The sequence below is a fragment of the Oncorhynchus tshawytscha genome, linkage group LG24 (genome assembly GCF_018296145.1).
Source record: "Oncorhynchus tshawytscha isolate Ot180627B linkage group LG24, Otsh_v2.0, whole genome shotgun sequence".
NCBI classification, from domain to species: Eukaryota; Metazoa; Chordata; class Actinopteri; order Salmoniformes; family Salmonidae; genus Oncorhynchus; species Oncorhynchus tshawytscha.
The window spans coordinates 3070940-3096069 of NC_056452.1; the positions used below are offsets into that span (position 1 = coordinate 3070940).

The 25130-nt window shown below is 40.6% G+C and overlaps 1 protein-coding gene across 8 annotated transcripts; it reads left to right on the forward strand.

Annotated features, from left to right (window-relative positions):
* Positions 1–761: 761 nt before the first annotated feature.
* Positions 762–24171, forward strand: LOC112223866 (elongin-B). Of its 8 annotated transcripts, XR_002949373.2 has the most exons (6): positions 783–1001; positions 1852–1992; positions 4883–4916; positions 5143–5244; positions 5340–5860; positions 6564–6939. XR_002949373.2 is itself a non-coding variant. In XM_024387161.2 (4 exons), the coding sequence occupies exons 1-4, from the start codon at positions 999–1001 to the stop codon at positions 21888–21890; spliced, it is 360 nt and encodes a 119-aa protein (XP_024242929.1). In that variant the 5' UTR covers positions 762–998; the 3' UTR covers positions 21891–24171. The 8 variants fall into 8 exon arrangements, 1 of the variants encoding a protein (XP_024242929.1); XR_002949375.2 differs by lacking the exon at positions 1852–1992 and having other exon boundaries at positions 775–1001; positions 4883–5244; positions 5340–5413; positions 5761–5860; XR_002949374.2 differs by lacking the exon at positions 1852–1992 and having other exon boundaries at positions 780–1001; positions 4883–5244; positions 5340–5413; positions 5636–5860.
* The last annotated feature ends 959 nt before the right edge of the window (positions 24172–25130 follow it).

Genomic DNA, 25130 nt, shown 5'->3' on the forward strand with positions numbered 1-25130 from the left:
TGTTCAATGTGAATGAATCACACGACTGCTATACAGTTGTTAGTGAATGTTGCACTAAAATGTCACAATGACAATGTTATAATGAATATTGCACTAAAGTACAACTTCAAATGTTACAATAAAGTTACAATATTAATGTTTCAGTACATGTTGTACTAAAGTAACAATGTTACAATAAAGTAACAATGTTGAAATATGTTGATGGTTGTTTTTTGTCTTTGCTCTCAGTATTCGTATCGGTGTTGCATAAGGGTTTTTGATATGTAAAATAGTCACAGGAGAATGTGATGGGGCATTTTAGTAGCAATGCTGGGGACTGCCAGTGAGAGAGTTTTACATGTGTTAATAACTGGGCTGGGTTATTTAAGAATTTTGATGACTGCATAGGAGAAATATGTTAATTCATTATACATTACATTATCCCATGACCGACCATAAAACACACTTTTTCACCTACTTTTCCATGAAAATGTTAAAAAAAAAAAAAAAAAAGATAAGATTATTTCAAAGGATTTACTAATGACACAGGATTTGGATATTTTCATGTATGGGAAAAATCGGGATTAAATGGGTTAATATCGGAGTTGTCTCGAGATGGCTATATGCATATGAAAGCAGGTAGCATAGCATCTCTCGTCATTTTATACAGGGGGTTGACGTCAACAACCCTCATTAAACATTATTAAAATAATTAGACAACCACCAATCCAAAGAGAGAAATGGGCGGAGCCCAACATGCCTCTTTGTGGACAATGACTCCCATTGTTAGGGCGGAGAGAGAAGTATCTTGTCAGTTTATCCAAAATCTTTGTTTATACCTTAATGTTTGAATACGCCCCGGCCGCGCAGTGCAGTCTGGGGCTACGGGCGGTGTTATTCTCGGGACGTCCCTACCTAATTGATGTTGACATTTCAAATGGTTAATGTAAGGCTAGGGACGATTCAAGCATTCTGCATAGAACTGACCGTGAGGCGACTGTCGCAACAATCTACTTGAAATGGTGAGTTTTCAAGAAAGCTTGCATGTAGTTTCTAGGAACATTTTTGTATTTAAGGAGACGAACGTTTTTGGGAATGTTGTATTATTGAATCAGCAGCCTTATTTTTGGTTTAATTTACCGAATAACTTGATAGCTAGCTTTTGCTAAGCTGACGCTTTTAGTTAAAACTAGCTAGCCAAAATTAAGTCAGTATTGTGGCAAACAGAATAATATTACAAATGCGTAGTGAACTACTTTAAGTGGTCTTGGTTATGGCAAGTCTGTGGTTAGGCGAGATGCTAACCAGCTAGTTGCATCAGGCTCAGGCTTTTAAATGACGGGAAACAAGGCTTTTGCCAGGCTTGTTGACCAAACAAACCAATGCAGGGTATCAACTAGAGAACGACTGCCCCCTCGCCTTGAGGGTTCAAAATTGTATATGATGTGACCAAGAACTGAGAAGAGGGTGCATCCTAATTGAATACCACAGTATGCGTCATAAAACCTAGCGGTAAAACGAAAACTATTGGAACCATTTCCAGGTGAAGTGTTTTTAGAAATACGTTTAACATACGGTGTGTTTCGTGTAAGCTGACTCTGATAACCGTGCAAATTACCCCCCCAAAAAGCCACATAAGCATTTCGTTATCTTACTACACAATCTTGTCGCAAGCTTTGACATCAACCCCAAGGAACATTTATCCGTACATACTCATTAAGTAGCAAGAAACCTAACAAATGACGTACATATCCTAGCATTTTTAGTTTCTCGTGTAAATAATTGATATTGTGCGTATTTTTTAAAATTATCTAGGTAACTACCGTAGCATTTTAAAATTACTATAATTTATTAATCACCCTCTTTTTGTAGCGAACCTTTGGTCTCTCCGTTGATCAGAAGCATCTGTGCTATGTATCGGATTGTAACCACAACTCCAATAAGCATACGTGCATTTTTTAAATCGTTTTCCGACCTCTTAAGTGAAAGGCGTCGCTGGAGCCATGTGATAAGGTAAGCCCTGTTTGCTAGCTGCTAACAAGCAATTTTGGTTAGATCAAGGATCTGTTTAGCTAGGTGCTTAAATTTGCTAGATAACCACCGACTAGTGTTAGTTGTACAATGCACGTTACCTTCATTACAAGTTAAAAATAAAGCTAGCATAATGACTACTTGTGACCTTTTTATTGACATGCCTTTAGTGAGCTAGCCAGCTACTTTTTTTCATGTGGTGACATGCTAGCTAGCGTTAGCCCACAAGGGAAGGGATATTTAGCTAGCTGAGTCTTTTAACTCACCGTTCATGGAGTCAGACTTTCTAGTTAATGTTAGGCCGGCACCGTGGCAATAATAGTTGCTTAGCTAGCATGTCACCACTTAAAACACTGACTACATGAACTGTAAACTGTTAGCTATCTAGCTAAATATCGCCTGGTGGGCTAGCTAGTTAGGCACATTGGTTGGCTACAGGCGAAAGTAACTTTTGGGTCCATCAGCCACTGTGGCAGGTAGATTAAAAATGATTTTTGTTGCCATAATTACATTTAAAAAAAGGATGACCATGCTATTTAATATTTCTAAAAAATATATATTAGTAATGTGGTATATTGCTCAATTTCATTTTTTTCTCACGAATCAAAATGGCACACAATGTTATGCTACCCATAAGGGCGGGAGGTCACCGTGGTAACGAGGCCACTCAACCTGTCACGTGTGAGTTTTGGGTTCTTTACTCTGTTGAAGCAACAGATTCAAACTAATGTTGAAAAACAACCAGGCTTGTGAACAAAATAATGTAATTAACCAGAAACACGAGGACGAAGTCTCACTTTGTCGACTTGAGTAAATTAGACCAACTTTTTTCCCTGTGTGCAGCCCTTCCAAAAATGAATCAATCAGTACTTCACTCATCGCGCACAGCTCCCCTACCCGGGAATGTTTCTGCGCGAGGTGGGATTTAGGATTTTTGTGCAATTTGCAGCTATTAAAGAAAACAGCAGAAATATTAAACATATACCTCAGCGTTTTTCTAACCCTAAAACTGACACGTGCTCATACTTGAAACATTTTAAAAATTCAGCTAATGTCAAGTTTTCACTGTAGAGACCTGCAAATTGAACACCCGCTAACGTGGATGGTGAAATAGATATTCTTACCTGCCAATACTTAACTTTACCCGCATTTGGTGGGTGGCCAGTTTAAATTTTATGCTCTAGTAGGCAAGTTGGCTCCATTAGCTAACGTTGGCTGGCTGGCTCACAAATTACTTGTGACCTCAATGTTTTCCCCATACGAAACACAAACGGTTTTGTTCAACGAGTGCATCTGCTGTACATGACTAATCATAGTACCCGACGCTATTACTTTTCAGACTGGGCAGTAGACAATGTGCCAAACTAGCCTGACACAGCAGTGACAGTTTTCCTTTATAAACATCACATGCCACAGCTTTAGGATCTGAATGTAGAAATCACGGTCAGCTGGCCAGTGCACAAAATCCTTTTCTTCCATCCCTGAATGTTAGTCCCTTTCAGATGATCCCCCTATCACTGTTAGTCCTCCTTAGTGACTGTATGGCTGAGGGTTTTAACTTGCCTCTTGAGAATTACTCAGACATACAGCTGTATAACTCATCGCAAAACTTCACCTCTTTGGGCAAATAGTACCATCGACTGTCCTGATCATCTAGTTGAGCATTCCAGATTCCTCCATCTCAGTAGAAATGTCACATCCACATAGTAGGATTTTAGATGTGCAGATAGACAAAAGCCCAGTCTATTTTACTGTAACTATAGTCAAGTCTTGGTTATGGTATTTTAATATACACTACATCACCAAAAGTATGTGGACACCTACTCGTCGAACATCTCATTCCAAAGTCATCAGCATTAATATGCTGCTATAACAGCCTCCACTCTTCTGGGAAGGCTTCCCCCTAGATGTTGGAACATTGCTGCAGGGACTTGCTTCTGTTCAGCCATGAGCATTAGTGCAGTCCTGCACTGATGTTAGGCGATTAGGCCTGGCTCGCAGTCAGCGTTCCAATTCATTCCAAAGGCCTTCAATAGGGTTGAGGGCGGGGCGGGTCAGATCCTTTTTTAAACTGTTGCCATAAAGTTGGAAGCACAGAATCGTATAGAATGTCATTGTATGCTCTAGCGTTTAATATTTCCCTTCACTGGAACTAAGGGGCCAAGCCCGAACCATGATAAACAGTCCCAGGCCTTTATTCTCCCTCCACTAAACTTTACAGTTGGCATTATGCATTCAGGCAGGTAGTGTTCTCCAGATTTGTCCCTCAGACTGCCAGATGGAGAAGCGTGATTCATCACTTCAGAGAAGGCTTTACAGCACCCCAGCTGATACTTGGCATTGCACATGGTGATCTTAGGCTTGTGTGCTGCTGTTCGGCCATGGAAACACATTTCATGAAGCTCTCAAGGTTGCTTTCAGAGGCAGTTTGGAACTTGGTAGTGAGTGTTGCAACCAAGGACAGATTGTTACGCGCTTCAGCACTCGGCAGTCCCGTTCTGTGAGCTTGTGTGGCCTACCACTTTGCTGCTTAGCTGTTGCGCCTAGGGGTTTCCACTTCAAAAATAACAGCAGGGGCAGCTCTAGCAGGGCAGAAATGTGGTGAACTGGAGAAATGGCATCCTATGACGGTGCCACGTTGAACGTCACTGAGCTCTTCAGTAAGGCCATTCTACTGCCAATGTTGTCTATGGTGATTGCATGGCTGTGTGCTAGATTTTATACACCTGTCAGCAACAGGTTTGGCTGAAATAGTGGAATCCACTCATTTGAAGGGGTGTCCACATACTTTTGTGTATATATAATGTAGATATGATTTTTAGTAATCAACCTAGCTAGTAAAAGTAACTTAACCTGTGTTTTTGTCTTTCAGATGGATGGACTGGAAACCCAGTGACAACACTCTGGTATGTAGCTGTCATTTTCTGGTGGGAAAAAGAAATGGCCCTGTAATTACCAGAAAAGGTAGCACATCCACCATGGCAGAAGAGGAAGATTCAGACTGTTGATTGGGAAACGAGAACAAACGATGATGAATGAGTATTATAAACAATATGTTTTCTGTCCAGATAAAGATGGAGATACAGCATTGAAAAAGACCTAACACTGAACAAATGTCTCTTTGTTTTTCAGTCCAACAGGAGTGCATCCCTCAGGCCATCCTGTGCATGGACATCCTGTTCCAGTGTGATCCGGTTCTGGAGACTCCAGTAAATCGAGCCTGTGGTCGGACAGGTCCGTAACGCATCAAATATGATACAATATTGTGTGAAACATTGAATTTGTAGCTGCATCAGAATGTTGACTTTGTACCCATTTTTAAACATAAGGTGAAGCAGTGCATGATCAACGCCACCCTCGGCAAGGGGATCTGCTGGGAGTGATGTACTCTCTCACTCTGGGTGTAAGACATTTTAACATCATAGATATAAATTCCGACTGTGCCCATGATAAAATGTAATGCGAGTTGTGAAACTGTGGAGATGCATTCAGACCATCTGTTGTGATTTGAACTTATGATAACTACATTACTTTAGTTGGCTGCTTTGAGGAGAACTTGAATGTAATATAAACTATTCTAGTTGTTTGAATGATCTTTATTCATTTTTCACTTCAACAATATCAGATAGTCAGGGATGATTGGGGCCTTCAGCAAGTAAGACACGGGATAAGAAATCATTTGAACATCACAGAAACAGTATAAATTCCCACTGTGCCCATGATAAAGTTAACCACTACTTGCCCTCCAAGACACCTACAACACCTGATGTCACAGGAAGGCATAAAAGATCCAAGGACAATAACCACCCGGGCCATGACCTGTTCACCCTGCTTCCATCCAGAAGGCGAGGTCAGTACAGGTGCATCGGAGCTGCGATAGAAGCTGTTTTTCAATCTCAAGGCCATCAGATTGTTCAACAGCCACCACTATCACAGAGAGGGTCGGCTGCCTACCTACAGACTTGATATCATTGGCTTTAATAAATGGAGCACTAGTCACTTTAATAATGCTACTTTAAGTATGTGGCAGGGTAGCCTAGTGGTTAGTGTTGAACTTGCAACCTTCCAGTTACTAGTCCAAATCCCCGAGCTGACAAGGTACAAATCTGTCGTTCTGCCCTGAACAGGCAGTTAACCCACTGTTCCTAGGCTGTCATTGAAAGTAAGAATTTGTTCTTAACTGACCTGCCAAGATAAATAAAGGTTAAAAATAAATGTTTACATATCTCGCATTACTCATCTCATATGTATATACTGCATCTTAGCTGCTCTCACTGCTCATCCATATTTTATACTTACATATTCGCATCCCATTCTTTTACTAGATCGTGTGTATTAGGATTTGTTGTGGAATTGTTAGATACTGCTGTACTGTCGGCTCAAGAAGCATAAGTATTTCTCTACACTCGCAATAACATCTGCTAACCATGTGTATGTGACCAATAACATTTTATTTTACTTTCATTGGCTGCTTTGAGCAAAACTTGTAATGGAACTTGTTTTGTGAGCCGTGTGTGTGTATGAACTATGTGAAATATTTTTGCTGAAAACAGGTACTGGCAGGAGGAGCAATACGAGTCTGCCAGAGTTTGTCATGTTATGGAGGCTTTGGTGGTCCACACAATGAAGCAGGTGTCCCTTCCAGTGATGTGGCGCTTGACCTTGGACCCGATGCCAGTAAGGATGGTGTTCAGAGGCTGAAAGATCCTCCTTGATATAGAAATCCTTCGACTTCATAAAGTATGATTTGATTGACATTACAGCTGTAGAATATTTAATAAATTAACTTTCACATGAGGACAAGTTGTTTATCGATAACATTTTTAATTGATAACTTGGGATTTTATCACTTGACATGTCATATAGGGTCCTATAAATCAAGATTGTTAATGCATGTACCACTACTAATAAATCAATAGTGTGCCCGTTTGTAGATTTCTCTGGTCATGAAAATAGAGGCTAGATGTCTAAACAAAGCCCATTTTGAATGTCAATAGGATATTTATATTGAATTATTACTTAGTCTGGTATCTGGGGTAATCTGGTTAATGATTATATAATTAAATGGCTCTTTCCTTGAATGTTAACAGCTGTATAGAACACATTGTATTGCTAAGATGCACTTCTCCACATGGCAAGCCTTTATTGGTCTTCTCCCCTTTTAATGCTCTTATGCTCATCCTTAAAAATGCTATAAGGGCTGAAATAGACAAGTCGACATACTGTATAAACAATGATCTAGGCTAAGTAAAACAATCGTTTAATCTACTGCTGTGCCAACTAGCTAGCTGAAACAGAGGGGACAAATTAATGGATTGGACACAGGTCTCTGATCTTGCTGGTGAACGGTAGCTGACCGTTTCGGCTAGAGATGACGTGCAGGAATTTGTGGTCTTGCTCAGGTCTTCTCTTGGTAATTAGCGTTTCACATTACTTTTTTTTTTTTAATTTAAAGAGGCGAATATATTGATACAACTCACCTTGTCTGAGAGATTTTAATGGTTATCAAAATGTCCCACTTGGGTAAGCCTACACGAAATACAGACTTTTTAAATTAAGTAGTTCTAAAATCCCAAGCGCATAAACGATTGGAACCATTACCGGGTTTTACAGCTAGGTTTTATGTGTGTGTTGGACTATATTGCAACCGGAGTATGGGCGAATGGGTGTCAAGGAAAGTATTTGGCGTGAGGAAATTGTGGGTGTGTCGAAGCACTTTGCTGCAATTTCACTGAAAGTTTTTAATTCTTCAGTTTCTTAGCGCGCAACTACAGTACAATGGAGTTACCGTACCACGAGAGTTTGGCCTTTTAAACCAGAGGATGTCTTGAGTCATATTTCATTGTTTTACACTAATTTGTAAATAGTTATAAAACTGACGATTATTTTTTATGTTTGGTGTACTCTTGTTTCATGCGTTTGTGTGTGTGTGCTTACTGTGACTGTAACCAAATCAAATTTATTCATATAGCCCTTCGTACATCAGTTGATATCTCAAAGTGCTGTACAGAAACCCAGCCTAAAACCCCAAACAGCAAGCAATGCAGGTGTAGAAGCACAGTGGCTAGGAAAAACTCCCTAGAAAGGCCAAAACCTAGGAAGAAACCTAGAGAGGAACCAGGCAATGTGGGGTGGCCAGTCCTCTTCTGGCTGTGCCGGGTGGAGATTATAACAGAACATGGCCAAGATGTTCAAATGTTCATAAATGACCAGCATGGTCGAATAATAAGGCAGAACAGTTGAAACTGGAGCAGCAGCACAGTCAGGTGGAAGTTGAAACTGGAGCAGCAGCATGGCCAGGTGGACTGGGGACAGCAAGGAGTCATGTCAGGTAGTCCTAGGGCTCAGGTCAGTTGAAACTGGAACAGCAGCATGGCCAGGTGGACTGGGGACAGCAAGGAGTCATCATGTCAGGTAGTCCTGGGACATGGTCCTAGGGCTCAGGTCCTCCGAGAGAGAGAGAGAAGGAGAGAATTAGAGAACGCACACTTAGATTCACACAGGACACCGAATAGGACAGGAGAAGTACTCCAGATATAACAAACTGACCCCAGCCCCCCGACACAAACTACTGCAGCATAAATACTGGAGGCTGAGACAGGAGGGGTCAGGAGACACTGGCCCCATCCGAGGAACCCTGATATTGGTTACTTGGGATCACACCATTGCAGGACAGTAGTGCTTGTCAAGTGGGAGTGAAGGGCACTGTGTCCCGGTGTTGGTATTCATGACCTCCCCATTGAGTAGTCGACTGTATGTTGGCTATTTATCAAGGTGACATCTAGATAGTAATCAATATTAGTTTTTTCTTGTGCAGGTTGCTATCCTACTTCAAATAAAATTGTGTGAGAGAACAAAATCGCCACATTAGCTACTGCCGGCGACACGACCGTGATACCAAGTAGTAAAGGACCGTCCATTTGCCATATGTAAATTCTCACCGATCATACGGGGAATGCCGCAGACTTCCCAACAGGTAAGGAAGCACTTCAAGTCGCCGGCGTATCTACTCGTCGCGTCGTGCAACCAATCAGCCACGCAAAACATTGAGTGGCAACAAATCTGCCCAGTTAGCTGATAAGCTTTCCATACACCCACTCCGTTCGACACGCCGATACTCTGGTCGCCATATTGGGCTTACAGCTACCCATACTTGAAAGCTCTGCCATGTAGCAAGATGGTGACACGCTGAAATGACACTTCCTGATCTTCAAACGCGCCACTGAGAATTATCATAGGAAACAATGGGGTGATGACATCAATGGCTTCCTCCATATTTATTACAGAGTTAAGTGGCAAGCTAGCCAGCGTGATAGACTTGACACTTGGCTAGTATTGGCAATTATTAAAGAATGATCAAACATCTTCAGTGTAGGCAGGGCAAACTCGTTTTGGTGATTTCTGGTATATCATTCAAATATATCAATCACAGCATGTTTTTGGACTGATACAGCTGTTTTCACCTGATTAAGTACTATACCATTGGAAATTAATGTTGAAAGTTCAATTTATATTTCAAAAACTTACTTTGAAAATGATGCTGTTTCTACTTCCTGTAGACAAGACATTTTGAAAAATAGCCCAATGTCAAAACACAGTTTTTTAAAGTGTCCAAATCATTAACTAATATGTATCTACACAGTGCATTCGGAAAGTATTCAGACCCCTTGACCTTTTCCACATTTTGTTAAATTACAGCCCTATTTAAAAAATATTTGGAAATGCACACACCTGTCTATGTAAGGTCCCACAGCTGACAGTGCATATCAGAGCAAAAACCAAGCCATGAGATCAAAGGAATTGTCTGTAGAGCTCCGAGACAGGATTGTGTCGAGGCACAGATCTGGGGAAGGGTACCAAAACATTTCTGCAGCATTGAAGGTGCCCAACACAACAGTGGGGGACCTTCGGAGCTCTACGGACAATTAGAAAGACAGGTGTGCCTTTCTGTATCATGTCCAATCAATTAAATTTACCACAGGTTGACTCCAATCACGTTGTAGAAATAACTCTAGGATGATCAATGAAAACAGGATGCACGTGAACTAAATTTCGAGTCTCATAGCAAAGGCTCTGAATACTTTTGTAAATATGTTTTTTATTTTTAATACATTAGCAAAAAAAATCTAAAACCCTGTTTTCTCTTTGTCATTATGGGGCATTGTGTGTAGATTGAGTATTTTTTATTAAATCCATTTTAGAATATGGTTGTAACAAAATGGAAAAAGTCAAGGGGTATGAATACTTTCCGAATGCACTGTGTGTGTGCATCCCGGAGTCGCCTCTTCACTGTTGACTTGTGTTTTGCGGGTACCATTTTAATGAAGCTCCAGTTGAGGGCTTGTGAGGCGTTTGTTTCTCAAACTAGACACTCTAATGTACTTGTCCTCTTGCTCAGTTGTGCACCGGGGCCTTACACTCCTCTTTCTATTCTGGTTAGAGACAGTTTGTGCTGTTCTGTGAAGGGGGTAGTACACAGCGTTGTACGAGATCTTCAGTTTCTTGGCAATTTCCCGCATGGAATAGCCTTCATTTCTCAGAACAAGAATAGACTGACAAGTTTCAGAACAAAGTTCTTTGTTTCTGGCCATTTTGAGCCTGTAATCAAACCCACAAATGCTGATGCTCCACATACTCAACTAGTCTAAAGAAGGACAGTTTTATTGCTTTTTCAGTCAGAACCGGTTTCAGCTGTGCTAACATAATTGCAAAAGGGTTTTCTAATGATCAATTAGCCTTTTAAAATGATGAACTTGGATTAACTAACACAAAGTGCCATTATAACACGAGTGATGGTTGCTGATAATGGGCCACTGTAAGTTACATGTAGATATTCCATAAAAAAATCAACTGTTTCCAGCTACAATAGTCATTTGCAACATTGACAATCTACACTGTGTTTCTGATTAATTTTATGTTATTTAAATGGACAAAAAATGTGCTTTTCTTTAAAAAACAAGGACATTTCTAAGTGACCCCAAACCTTTCAACGGTAGTGTATATACACTGCTCAAAAAAATAAAGGGAACACTTAAACAACACAATGTAACTCCAAGTCAATCACACTTCTGTGAAATCAAACTGTCCACTTAGGAAGCAACACTGATTGACAAATTTCACATGCTGTTGTGCAAATGGAATAGACAACAGGTGGAAATTATAGGCAATTAATTAGCAAGACACCCCCAATAAAGGAGTGGTTCTGCAGGTGGCGACCACAGACCACTTCTCAGTTCTTATGCTTCCTGGCTGATGTTTTGGTCACTTTTGAATGCTGGCGGTGCTTTCACTCTAGTGGTAGCATGAGACGGAGTCTACAACCCACACAAGTGGCTCAGGTAGTGCAGCTCATCCAGGATGGCACATCAATGCGAGCTGTGGCAGGTTTGCTGTGTCTGTCAGCGTATTGTCCAGAGCATGGAGGCGATACCAGGAGACAGGCCAGTACATCAGGAGACGTGGAGGAGGCCGTAGGAGGGCAACAACCCAGCAGCAGGACCGCTACTTCCGCCTTTGTGCTAGGAGGAGCACTGCCAGAGCCCTGCAAAATGACCTCCAGCAGGCCACAAATGTGCATGTGTCTGCTCAAACGGTCAGAAACAGACTCCATGAGGGTGGTATGAGGGCCTGACGTCCACAGGTGGGGGTTGTGCTTACAGCCCAACACCGTGCAGGACATTTGGCATTTGCCAGAGAACACCAAGATTGGCAAATTCGCCACTGGCGCCCTGTGCTCTTCACAGATGAAAGCAGGTTCACACTGAGCACATGTGACAGACGTGACAGAGTCTGGAGACGCCGTGGAGAACGTTCTGCTGCCTGCAACATCCTCCAGCATGACCGTTTGGCGGTGGGTCAGTCACCCCATTTCTTTGGGGGGCCGCACAGCCCTCCATGTGCTCGCCAGAAGTAGCCTGACTGCCATTAGGTACCGAGATGAGATCCTCAGACCCCTTGTGAGACCATATGCTGGTGCGGTTGGCCCTGGGTTACTCCTAATGCAAGACAATGCTAGACCTCATGTGGCTGGAGTGTGTCAGCAGTTCCTCCAAGAGGAAGGCATTGATGCTATGGACTGGCCCGCCCGTTCTCCAGACCTGAATCCAATTGAGCACATCTGGGACATCATGTCTCGCTCCATCCACCAACGCCACGTTGCACCACAGACTGTTCAGGAGTTGGCAGATGCTTTAGTCCAGGCCACCTCATCAGGAGCATGCCCAGGCATTGTAGGGAGGTCATACAGGCACGTGGAGGCCACACACACTACTGAGCCTCATTTTGACTTGTTTTAAGGACATTACATCAAAGTTAGATCAGCCTGTAGTGTGGTTTTCCACTTTAATTTTGAGTGTGACTCCAAATCCAGACCTCCATGGGTTGATAAATTTGATTTCCATTGATAATTTTTGTGTGATTTTGTTGTCAGCATATTCAACTATGTAAAGAAAAAAGTATTTAATAAGAATATTTCATTCATTCAGATCTAGGATGTGTTATTTTAGTGTTCCCTTTATTTTTTTGAGCAGTGTATATTCTGGGGCCTATAGTCTAACACTCGGCCTATAGGCTATGCCTACTAGGGTTGAGTATGTGCCCGCTATTTTACAAATGTTCCATCCGTAGAAAACATCACTTTTCTCCTTGGTAACCCGGTATTTCCGGCCTAAACCGGAAGTGTCATTCAAAAGCAATCTAAATAGGCCTATGTCTGGATTTGATTAGCGCTTTAATCGAAAATTAAAGTCTGATGCTACCTGAGCCTGATGAGTCATACATTAAATAGATTTAATGAGCCCAAGTCCAAAAAAGCCCAAATGATTGTGCCGTTATCCAATAGGTTACATATATAATATTTGTTGCTACTGCACATTATGCAAGACAGAAAAACATAAAAGCCCATAGATGTAGCCAGCTGTATGGTCTCTTGGGTAAATAATTTACACTTGCTCTAGTATGCTAATCTTTTTGAGTGTGAACTGTATTAGTGTACTGTGTTGTATCATACTGTATTATATGGAGGGGAATTACACACCTCCTGTGGTTTAAGCATTGTTGTGGACTTAGAACCAATTTTGTTGTTTCTCTATAAAAACAAGTGTGGAACTTGAAAAACAATCCAAATCTGAAACCTAGAATGAAATAACGGAATTAGGCCAAAAATGAAACCCATTTTATATGTTCCTGGGTTAGTTTATATATTTTGCCAAAATAAAAATGAACTACAGTAACTGTTGGCATTTCATTTTTCCGCTGTACTGAAACTGAACCGTGACCCCAAAACAACAATACATACCAAACGGTGATCCATTACATCCCTAGACCTACTGCACTAACCTCATTCCTACAGAACTGTTCTTATTTGGTTAATGTTGCATGGCATACATTTTTTAAGTCATGTTAAAAGAATTATCTGATTGGTAGATCTCGGCTTGCTTTTTGACTGCTAAAGTGATCTTGACTCAGAAAAGGCTGGTGACTGTAATGAACACGATGGTAGACAGAGAGCTGGTTTCAAGCGCAGGGCGCAGAGGGTGTTTATTTGTAAAGGACCACAGGAGGAGGCAGGTAGTTGGGTCCAGGGGCATGCAGAAGGTCATACACAGGGGTCCAAAAAAGACGACAGTGCAGGCAGGGAAAAGGCTAATAACGTCATCCCGGAGATCAGGCAATAGGTTGATAACAGAAAATCCGGGCAGGGAATAGGGAAAAGGCATCGTTAGTGAGGAAGGCAAAAACTATCATACACGGGAGGATTAAATTACTGGGGAAAAACAGAGCTCCATTGCCATCGATAAACACACAGTTTCATCAGCAGTCCGGGTGGCTGGTCTCAGACGATCACGCAGGTGAAGAAGCTAGATTTGGAGGTCCTGGGCTGGCATGGTTACATGTGGTTTGCGGTTGTGAGGCCGGTTGGACGTACTGCCAAATTCTCTAAAACGACGTTGGAAGCGGCTTATGGTAGAGAAATGAACATTCAATTCTCTGGCAACAGCTCTGGTGGACATTTCTGCAGTCAGCATGCCAATTGCACGCACCCTCAAAACTTGAGACATTTGTGGTATTGTGTTGTGTCACAAAACTGCACATTTTATAGTAGCCTTTTTTATTGTCCCCAGCACAAGGTGCACCTGTTTAATGATCATATTGTTTAATCAGCTTCTTTTTGTTGTTGTTGAATATTACATTTTTGCATTTTCCAATTAAGAACATTCAAAACTAAAATGAGAAGACAGACAACAATATAACAAAGTTATAATAGCATTAAAGACAACAAACACAAATGTAAATGCAAAAAATATATATTAAAAGAAGAGACATGGTCACCTTTAGTAGGCTACATATTACATGAGGATTATACAGAGATGCAATCAATGGGATGTGAGGGGAGACTCTCCATAAAATCCATAAAGGTCGTTGCCAAATTCTGTAAAATGTCTCTGACTTATTCTTCAAGCAGTAAGTAAATTTCTCCAGTGGGATACAACTATTAACAACTATTAACTTCAGATAGCACATTGCAACTGGCAGGGGGTTGATATCCATTTCTTGGCAATACATTTCTTGGCAATCGCTTGCTAAATTTCTGTTAGCTTTATAGTATGACTTTGCCTAAGATTGGAATTAGTAAAGTTACCCAGTAGACAGACTTCAGGGTCTTAAGGGAATGCAGCCCCATGAATTGAGTATATGGTATCGCATACCCCTTGCCAGAAATTGTGTCGTTTTGAACACTGCCAAGTGGAATGGAGGAATGTTCCTTCATCTGAGCCACATCTAAAACATAGGGAGGAGATACCAGGATTGAACTTGTGCAATCTAGATGGGGTGACAGAGCGGATGGAGGAAATTAAACTGTATCTGTCTGTATCTGGAGTTCAATGTGGATGTAACACCGTCCCTGCATAGGTCACTCCATAGTCCCTCTTCAAGATTAAGACCCATATCTTTTCCCTTCTAAGATGTTTATCTAGCTCAGCTAGTGGTAATCCTGACATGAGAGCATCGTAAACAAGGGAAATGGCAACTGCTCAGCATCTGACCGTAGGGCGCAACAGAGGGAAGTGCGTACAGCCCAGTACATCACTGGGGCCAAGCTTCCTGCCATCCAGGACCTATTTATTAGGCGGTGTCAGAGGAAGACCCAAAAAATTGTCAAAGACTCCAGTCACCCAAGTCATAAACTGTTCTCTCTGCTACCACATGGCAAGCGGTACCAGAGCGCCAAGTCTAGGTCCAAAAGGCTCCTTAACAGCTTCTACCCCCAAACCATAAGACTGCTGAACAGCTAATCAGATGGCCACCCGGACTATATGCATTGACCCCCCTTGTTTTTACACTGCTGCTATTCGCTGTTTATTATCTATGCATAGTCACTTTACCCCTACCTTCATGTACAAATTACCTCGACTAACCTGTACCTCCACACATTGACTCGGTGACCGTAATCAAAGGTCAGTTTGTCCATGCTAACCCTAGGAGTTTTGCCGTGCCAGATAAACCATCTGGTCAGCTTGTCGAGAGAGTAAAAAATTGCTGCAAGCACAGGGATTGGGGAGAGATTGAAATCTGGGCAGAACATTCGTTTTAATTACATGAATTCTACCCAGTGGAGTAAGAGGCAAGTCAATCCATTTACACATGTCACCCGCCACCTTTTGCAACAAGCCTGGACAGATTGAGTTTATAGAGGTTCTTCAGGTTATTATGTGAAGCCCATAGGCGACCATCTAAAATAAATCTTATGCTTGATGGTCAAAGACAGACAACGGTAAGATTTCGCTTATATAAAACACAGTTCTCAATCATTGGTCATTAACATGATCTACAGTGGCTTTGCGAAAGTATTCACCCCACTTGGCATTTTTCCTATTTTCCTATTTTGTTGCCTTACAACCTGGAATTTGGGCGGGGTTTGTATGATTTCATTAACACAACATGCCTACCACTTTGATGAAGCAAAATATTTTTTATTGTGAAACAGACAAGAAATAAGACAAAAAAACAGAAAACTTGAGCATGCATAACTATTCACCCCCCCAAAGTCAATACTTTGTAGAGCCACCTTTTTCAGCAATTACAGCTGCAAGTCTCTTGGGGTACTAAGCTTGGCACATCTAGCCACAGGGATTTTTGCCCATTCTTCAAGGCAAAACTGTTCCAGCTCCTTCAAGTTGGATGGGTTCCACTTGTGTAACAGCAATCTTTAAGTCATACCACAGATTCTCAATTGGATTAAGGTCTGGGCTTTGACTAGGCCATTCCAAGACATTTAAATGTTTCCCCTTAAACCACTCGAGTGTTGCTTTAGCAGTATGCTTAGGGTCATTGTCCTGTTGGAAGGTGAACCTCTGTCCCAGTCTCAAATCTCTGGAAGACTGAAACAGGTTTCCCTCAATAATTTCTCTGTATTTAACACCATCCATCACTCCTTCAATTCTGACCAGTTTCCCAGTCCCTTTCGATGAAAAACACCCCCACAGCATGATGCTGCCACCACCATGCTTCACTGTGGGGATGGTGTTCTCAGGGTGATGAGAGGTGTTGGGTTTGTGCCAGACATAGCGTTTTCCTTGATGGCCAAAAAGCTCAATTTTAGTCTCATCTGACCAGAGTACCTTCTTCCATATGTTTGTGGAGTCTCTCACATGCCTTTTGGCGAACACCAAACATGTTTGATTATTTTTGTCTTTAAGCAATGGCTTTTTCCTGGCCACTCTTCCGTAAAGCCCAGCTCTGTGGAGTGTGGTCCTATGGACAGATACTCCAATATCCTCAGTGGAGCTTTGCAGCTCCTTCAGGATTATCTTTGGTCTCTTTGTTGCCTTTATGATTAATGCCCTCCTTGCCGGGTCTGTGAGTTTTGGTGGGCCGCCCTGTTATGGCAGGTGTGTTGTGGTGCCATATTCTTTAAATGTTTTAATAATGGATTTAATGGGGCTCCATGGGATGTTCAAAGTTTCTGATATTTTTTTTATAACCCAACACTGATCTGTACTTCTCCACAACTTTGTCCTTGACCTGTTTGGAGAGCTCCTTGGTCTTCATGGTGCCCCTTGCTTAGTGGTGTTCCTTTTGGAACAGGTGTATATTTACTGAGGTCATGTGACACTTAGATTGCACACAGGTGGACTTTATTGAACTAATTATGTGACTTCTGAAGGTAATTGGTTGCACCATATCTTATTTAGGGGCTTCATAGCAAAGGGGCTGAATGCATATGGATGCACCACTTTTACAATATTTGGAATTTTCTGAAACAAGTCATTTTTATAATTTCACATCACCAATTTTGACTATTTTGTGTATTTCCATTACATGACATCCAAATAAAAATCTATTTAAAATACATGTTGTAATGAAACAAAATAGGAATAACGCCAAGAGAGATTAATACTTTTGCAAGGCACTGTAAAAGCAAGTTTACAAACCGTGCCTAAACCGAACGATTCCAAAACACAAAAGACATATGGCTATTCGACCCTATCAAAGGCTTTTTCGGTGTTGAGGGAGACTGCAACACTAGGTATTTTGTTTTTGTTAGCAAGGTGAATTATACCAAATAACCTTCTGAGATTATTGGAGGACGATCAATTAATTATGAAGAGTCTGATCTGTCTGATCTTTGTTTCTGGGCATTTTGAGCCTGTAATAGAACCCGCTAATGCTCCAGATACTCAACTGGACAACAGTTCTCAGCTGTGCTAACATAATTGCAAAAGGCTTTTCTAATGATCAATTAGCCTTTTAAAATGATAAACTTGGATTAGCTAACACAACGTGCCATTGGAACACAAGAGTGATGGTTGCTGATAGTGGGCCACTGTACACCTATGTAGATATTCCATAAAAAAGTATCAGTTCCCAGCTACAATAGTCATTTACAACATTAACAATGCCTACACTGTATTTCTGACCAATTTTATGTTATTTTAATGGACAATTATTTTTTTTTTAAATATCAAAAACATGGAAATGTCTAAGTGACCCAAACCTTTTAACCGTAGTGTATATACAGTACCATTCAAAAGTTTGGACACACCTACTCATTCAAGGGACCTCAAAGTGAAGGAAAAGCAGCCAACAAGTGCTCAGCATATGTGGGAACTCCTTCAAGACTGTTGGAAAAGCATTCCAGGTGAAGCTTGTTGAGAGAATGCAAAGAGTGTGTAAAGCTGTCAAGGCAAAGGGTGGCTACTTTAAAGAATCTAAAATCTAAAATATATTATGATTTGTTTAACACTTTTTTACTTATCTATTTTCTACTTAACACTTATTTAAAAAAAATACATTGTTTGTTAAGGGCTTGTAAGTGAGCATGTCACTGTAAGGTCTCGCCCCAGTTTTATTCGGCGCATGTGACAAATACGTTTGATTTGACTTACAATGTAGAAAATAGTAAAATAAATACATAATAATAATAAATAAAAACCCTTGAATGAGTAGGTGTGTCCAAACTTTTGACTGGTACTGTGTATATATAATATAGATAGATAATCCATCCAGCTGACAGGTGGCATATCAAGAAGCTAATTAAACAGGAGAAAATTATGCCGCGGAGTTGAGCAGATGTTAACAAACAACTATATATATATATATATATATATATATATATATATATATATATATATATATATATATATATATATATATATATATATATATATATATATATATATATATATATATATATATATATATATATATAGTATAGGTATAGGATAACTTTGAAGAGCTCGGTTTGTTAACATCTGCTCAACTCCTCGGCATAATTTGCTCCTGCTTATTTAGCTTCTTGATATGCCACCTGTCAGCTGGATGGATTATCTTGGCAAAGAAGAAATGCTCATTAACAAGGATGTAAAAAAAATGTGTGCACAAAATTTGAGATAAATACGTTTTTGTGCATGTGGAACATTTCTGGGATCTTTTATTTCAGCTCATGAAACATGGGAAAAACACTTTAAATGTTGCATTCATATTTCTGTTCAGTGTAGTATTGAAAAAGTACAGAAGTTTAGGTATTCCCTTTAGAGTCTTCAAAGTAGACTAGAGCCTCCATAGTTTCTGTGCAGCAGCCTGAACGTTTTACATCCCTACTGAGTGTAGTTAGTCAATAACAGTAGACATAAGACAATATTGTGTTTGTCAGCCTAAAATGTATTTTATGGGCTGTATCATGTATCATGAGTCATAATTGGGTCACTCATAATGCTGAAATAACTCTCTCCAGGCTTACTAAATGCTAACTTGTTGATGTGCACTGTATTTGTGTGTATACTTAACAAACACCTTCTCCTGTGGTGTATTCATTACTCAGAGTCTGTTGCAAAACATGCTGTCTGTTGCAAAACGTTTTCCAACAGAAACCGTTTACTCCAAACATGTTTTTTTTTAATTGGACAAATTCAGGTAGGTCCCTCACAGTTTCGTTCCGTTTGCTCTGTTTGCTTCCGTTTGCATTGCAAGATGTAATTAATAATGAATTAATACACCCCTTTTCTTTCCTCTCTCTCAGGATGTGTTCCTTATGATCCGGCGTCAGAAGACCACCATTTTCACAGACGCCAAAGAGTCCACCACCGTCTACGAGCTGAAGCGCATTGTAGAGGGAATTCTCAAGAGAGAGCCTGAGGAACAGAGGCTCTTCAAGGTATCACAGGTTCTACCTTAGTAGTGAGTTGGGTTGAGGTGGAGTTACGCGATTACTAATACACTACACCTGCTCGTCCAACATCTCATTCCAAAATCATGGACATTAATATGGAGTTGGTCCCCCCTTTACTGCTATAACAGCCTCCACTCTTCTGGGAAGGCTTTACACTAGATGTTGGAACATTGCTGCAGGGACTTGCTTCAATTGAGCCTCTTGAACATTAGTGAGGTCGGACACTGATGTTGGGCGATTAGGCCAGGCTCGCAGTCGGCATTCCAATTTATCCCAAAGGTGTTCAATGGGGTTTAGGTCAGGGCTCTGTAGGCAGTGGTGTGAAGTATTTCAGTAAAAATTATTTAAAATACTACTCAAGTAGTTTTTTGGGGTATCTGTACTTTACTTCACTATTTATATTTTTGGCTACTTTTACTTCACTACATTCTGAAAGAAAATAATGTACTTTATACTCCACACATTTTCCCTGACACCCAAAAGTACTCATTCCATTTTGAATGGCTAGCAGGACAAGAAAATTGTCAGATTCATATACTTCAAGAGAACATCCCTGGTCATCCCTATTGCCTCTGATCTGGCATTGCGCACAAATTGTTTGTCGGGAGCTTCATGAAAAGCATTTTCATTTCATGAAGCTCCCGACAAAAAATGATTGTACTGACGTTGCTTCCAGAGGCAGTTTGGAACACGGTAGTCAGTGTTGCAACCAAGGAAAGACGATTTTTATGCTCTACACGTTACAGCACTCGGCGGTCCCGTTCTGTGAGCTTGTGTGGCCTACCACTTCTTGGCTGAGCCGTTGTTGCTCCTAGACGTTTCCACTTCACAATAACAGCACTTACATTTGACAAGGGCAGCTCCAGCAGGGCAGAAAATTGATGAACTGACTTGTTGGAAAGGTGGCATCCTATGATGGTGCTATGTTGAAAGTCACTGAGCTCTTTAGTATGGTCCATTCTACTGCCAATGTTTGTCTATGGAGATTGCATGGCTGTGTGCTTGATTTTATACACATGTCAGCAATGCGTGTGGCTGAAATAGTCAAATCCACAAATTTTGGCCATGTAATGTGTTTTTGTTAGCTATATTATAGCTATATTATTTTTCAAGAGGCATCTCCATCTCACCAGAAAGTTAACTTCTTTAACTTATATCAAATGTGAGCTAGCCTCAGTTTAAACAGTCAAGTAAATGTTAAAGGGAAAAAAATCTGCTTTTGGGTCCACCACCAACAGTGTCAGATTTAGTCGTCACTTTACAACATAATTTAGTGTCTCATGACTTTCAGTAACATTAGCAAATGTAATCATCTCTTTCTTTCCCCAGGATGACCAGTTGCTAGAAGACAGTAAAACTCTTGGCGATTGCGGCTTCACCAACCAGACTGCAAGACCTCAGGCCCCAGGCACTGTTGGACTGGCTTTCCGAATGAGTGGTACATTAATTTACACTAACTACTCCTCCAGCTACTTTACTGTCACCAGTCCCAGTGTAGTCCCCCTCTATTGGATTTGGATTAGTTATGCAAGTTTTGAGAGCTTCAGGCTCCTCTGATTTTTAAATATTCTTATCTAACAAGGTACAGACTTACAGGGTGCTTCTGAACAAAATGCGTTTAAAAAACAGCAACTCGATTGTTTTCAATGAGAGCAGTACGTTTGGGGAGGGCCTAGGATTTTGTTGTGCTGTCCTTCAGGAAAGTTAAGGATCTTCCAATTGAAAATGAAGATTAGATATAGACAGGTGTGCTATGACTGTTTGATTAGTCAGTTGACCAGTGAATGAACTTTTTTTTTTTTAACCTTTATTTAACCAGGCAAGTCAGTTAAGAACAAATTCTTATTTTCAATGACAGCCTAGGAACAGTGGGTTAACTGCCTGTTCAGGGGCAGAACAACAGATTTGTACCTTGTCAGCTCGGGGGTTTGAACTTGCAACCTTCCGGTTACTAGTCCAACACTCTAACCACTAGGCTACCCTGCCGCCCAGCTACTACTGACCACCGTTTCAGTCTGTTGTCCTCTGTAGTCCTCAGTAGGCTGTAATGTTAGTACACTGTGTTATTGAGCCCCCTTTCTTTCTCCCCTCTTCAGATGAGATGTTTGAGCAGCTGCAGGTGGGGGCATTCTCCAGCCCTCCAGAGCTCCCTGACGTCATGAAACCCCAAGACTCTGGCAGCACTGCCAACGAACAGACTGTGCAGTGATGGAGGGAGGCATGGAGGGATCGGGGATGGGAGAGGGCTGTCTACAAAAACAGCCAAGGAGGTATATAGGTGGCAGGGTAGAGGAATAATTTTGGGTTAAGATGGGATGGGGCATGTTTAACCAAACCAGGTTACTACCAACCACCTTCACCTTAACCGAACACTCCTGGATCCCTGTGAATGCTTTGCAAACAGCAGTTACTTTATGATAAGAACCCCCCTTCCTTGCTCCCCAGCCTTCTTGTCAGGTGTACCATTCTGTTCAAACACTTTGGGAATTAGTCTGACACATGAGTGTCAGGCTCAAATGCTCTCATTTGAATGAAATAACTCTGTGTTGGTTTTGAGTGTGACTCTGTGTGTGTGTGCAGGGTGTGAAATTAACTTTTTGGTCGACCAGACGTAGTGGTTGGTGGATGCCCGAATTTTACCAGCCACTCACATTTTTCACCAGCCACATTTCCCCCTGAAAAAATGTAAATCACAGAAAAGACTGTACCCCATCATGCTTTCACCACTATAGCGTTGAGATTCTATTTTCCAGAGTTGACACGCATATTCACACTTAAATGTTTTTTTTACATGTGGGCTTTGGATTTAGAAAAGAAAAATGCACTCAAATGCTCTGCATGACCACCCGCCAATGTGTCTGGTAAGAATAGACATTATTCCAGGCAATGCCAAACTACCAGCATGTGGTTGGTGTTAATTTACCACCCTGTATAAGTGTTAGATAATTATTGTTCATACTATTACTGTTCTTAAAGGAAAAATCTACCCAAAACCGCTAATTCTTATAATTTACAGTGTTAAAAGAACACTATGTGAGAACAATATTTAAAATTGTGTCGTTATAATAAGGTTGGTAGCAACAGGTGGAAATCGTTGTGGAAATCTTGCAGCTCAAGTCGACTACAAACCCCCCAATGGAATGGTCTCTATGGGCTGGCTACAGTAGCTAGGTAGGTAGCTAGCAAGCAAGCAAACGTAGCTACATACAATAATGCCAAAGTCAATATCAGCATGTGAAGTAGCTAGTTATCTGTAAATTCGCCTAAAGAAACTGCACTATCAATTTAGGAGTCTACAATCTCACCATGTTCAACATGCAGATCGACGTACCTCACAGAGGTCTGACATTCGCAACGGCACCATGCAATACTCCCTGGACTGAAGAGGCAGACAAATATGAGAAATGTGCTGGACCCTCTGAAATGACACATTTTTCGAGGTAGGATTTTTGCTAAATTATGATCAGTGGTTCATTTAAGAGAAGACTACCCCTTGCGTTATGACATCGGTAAGTATTGAAATCTGACCAATGATAGATGTTTTCGCGATCTGAAAGTCATATTCCTATTAACTTCCAGTGTAATGAGAGCGGCTTTATTGCAATGCTATGTCTTACTGGCCAAATTCCTGCCTGCTTGAATGGAAATAGTTCAGATACACAAGATAACATGAAAAGACCCTGGTAATCGATAGAACATCGCTCAGAGATGCACAAAAATATTATAACATTCAAAATGGGTGAAACTTTCCTTTAAAATGGCAAAGTAGCATTTGTGTGTAACAAACAATGTACTGGAAAAAAATGTGCATGGGTTAGGAGTCAAATGTTAAAACGTGCAAACATGCATGAGAGAATCCCATTGTAAAGAACAAGAAAAAAGACTAATGGTGAAATCTCCACCATCTTATAGTCTTTCATCATAAATTATCTTTGTGTTCCCCAGTTCTCTTCTCTGGGCCACATTCAAAATAGTCGTGGATGTTGTGGAACGGTTGCAGATAGAATTGTCATGAATAGATCTGACGTGATGGCTTATTTTACACAAAGAGCAGCATGTTTGTTCCACATCATATATTTTTATCTGAACACACAGTTCCAGTGTGCTTTTCTGAATAGATTTCTTTTTACACTTAGACCTGGAAGGAAAACTCATTTACACTGTAAGGTAAATGCTGTTTACACTGTATAGCATCGTTATAGTTTATTTTATGTAATGTGGAAATTCTTACATTTTCAGCCCCTTCACTCTTGTTTGTTTGCACTGAGACCAAATGCTTGGAACTCCTGGACTAAGCAGGAGAACCGGTTGGTTGAGGACATCTTTTTGTGACATTTAAAGCAAAACTTGGCAAAAGATGTTATCAGCATTGGACTGGTCTTTGGGGTGGCCTGCCATACATCAGGTCATGTGACATCAGTTTCCACCCCAAATGAAAAAACATAGACTGTAACTGTGAGCTTAAATAAACATTTGTTTATTTTTTAAAACATGTTGGTTGCTCTATTCAATTGACAGTATTTCAATGTTTATATAACTTACTAGTGGCATACCTAATACATGACTAACATTTAGTTGAGGAATGTCATTGTAAACCATAGTCAGTCATGCTCATTGCTTAGTCAATTCAGAATTGAAATATTGCTTTTTCAATGTTTTTGGTCACATCCACTATTGAGGAGAGGAGTGAAATTCTCAGTTCCTTAGCAACAATTCCCATACTTATTCCTTGTGAATGAAGCTTGACATCTCTAACCAGGTGTGTTTTCTAGATTAGATTAAATGGGTGTAACTGTCACAATTTTTTATCCTGGCAGACACGATGTGAAGGACACCAATTGGAAATAGATAGTGCAAATGCTCAACAACACCACTTCACAGCTACATCATTACCGTTAGTTTGGGCTTGCCAAAAATCTCAAATGGTCTATCCCAAATATGGACTAGGAATGTAAAAAGTGACCTCATTTGTCGGGGAAATGGGGGGGTTGTAACAAGTGGTGTATATAAAACCTGGATTGCTAATACTATGCATTTGCAAATGAGAGGTTTTGAAGGCACCGGTCGGCCATATTGGCACTCCCCAGAAGAAGGAATTCTCCATTATTTAAATAAAATTGACAAAATAACATATATTTAAGTAAAACATAATAATAATTGTAGTGGGGACAATAACATAACTTTTTTTTAAAGTATACTTTAAGGAAATTGTTTTTATATTTGTTAATTTTTTATTTATATGTTTAGCTCAGAGAATATACTTTGAAAGTATGCATTAAGGTGTCTATAATGTAATAAACGTGTCAAAAACAAATGTTCATTTTAAGTCATGCATTTCTATTGCTTCCAAAATATGTTTTACGCCGTTAAGGGGAGTGCCAAGATGGAGGCGTGGTGGCTTCAAAGCATTGCCCTTGGCTTGTCATCTAGTGTGTATATATAACGTATT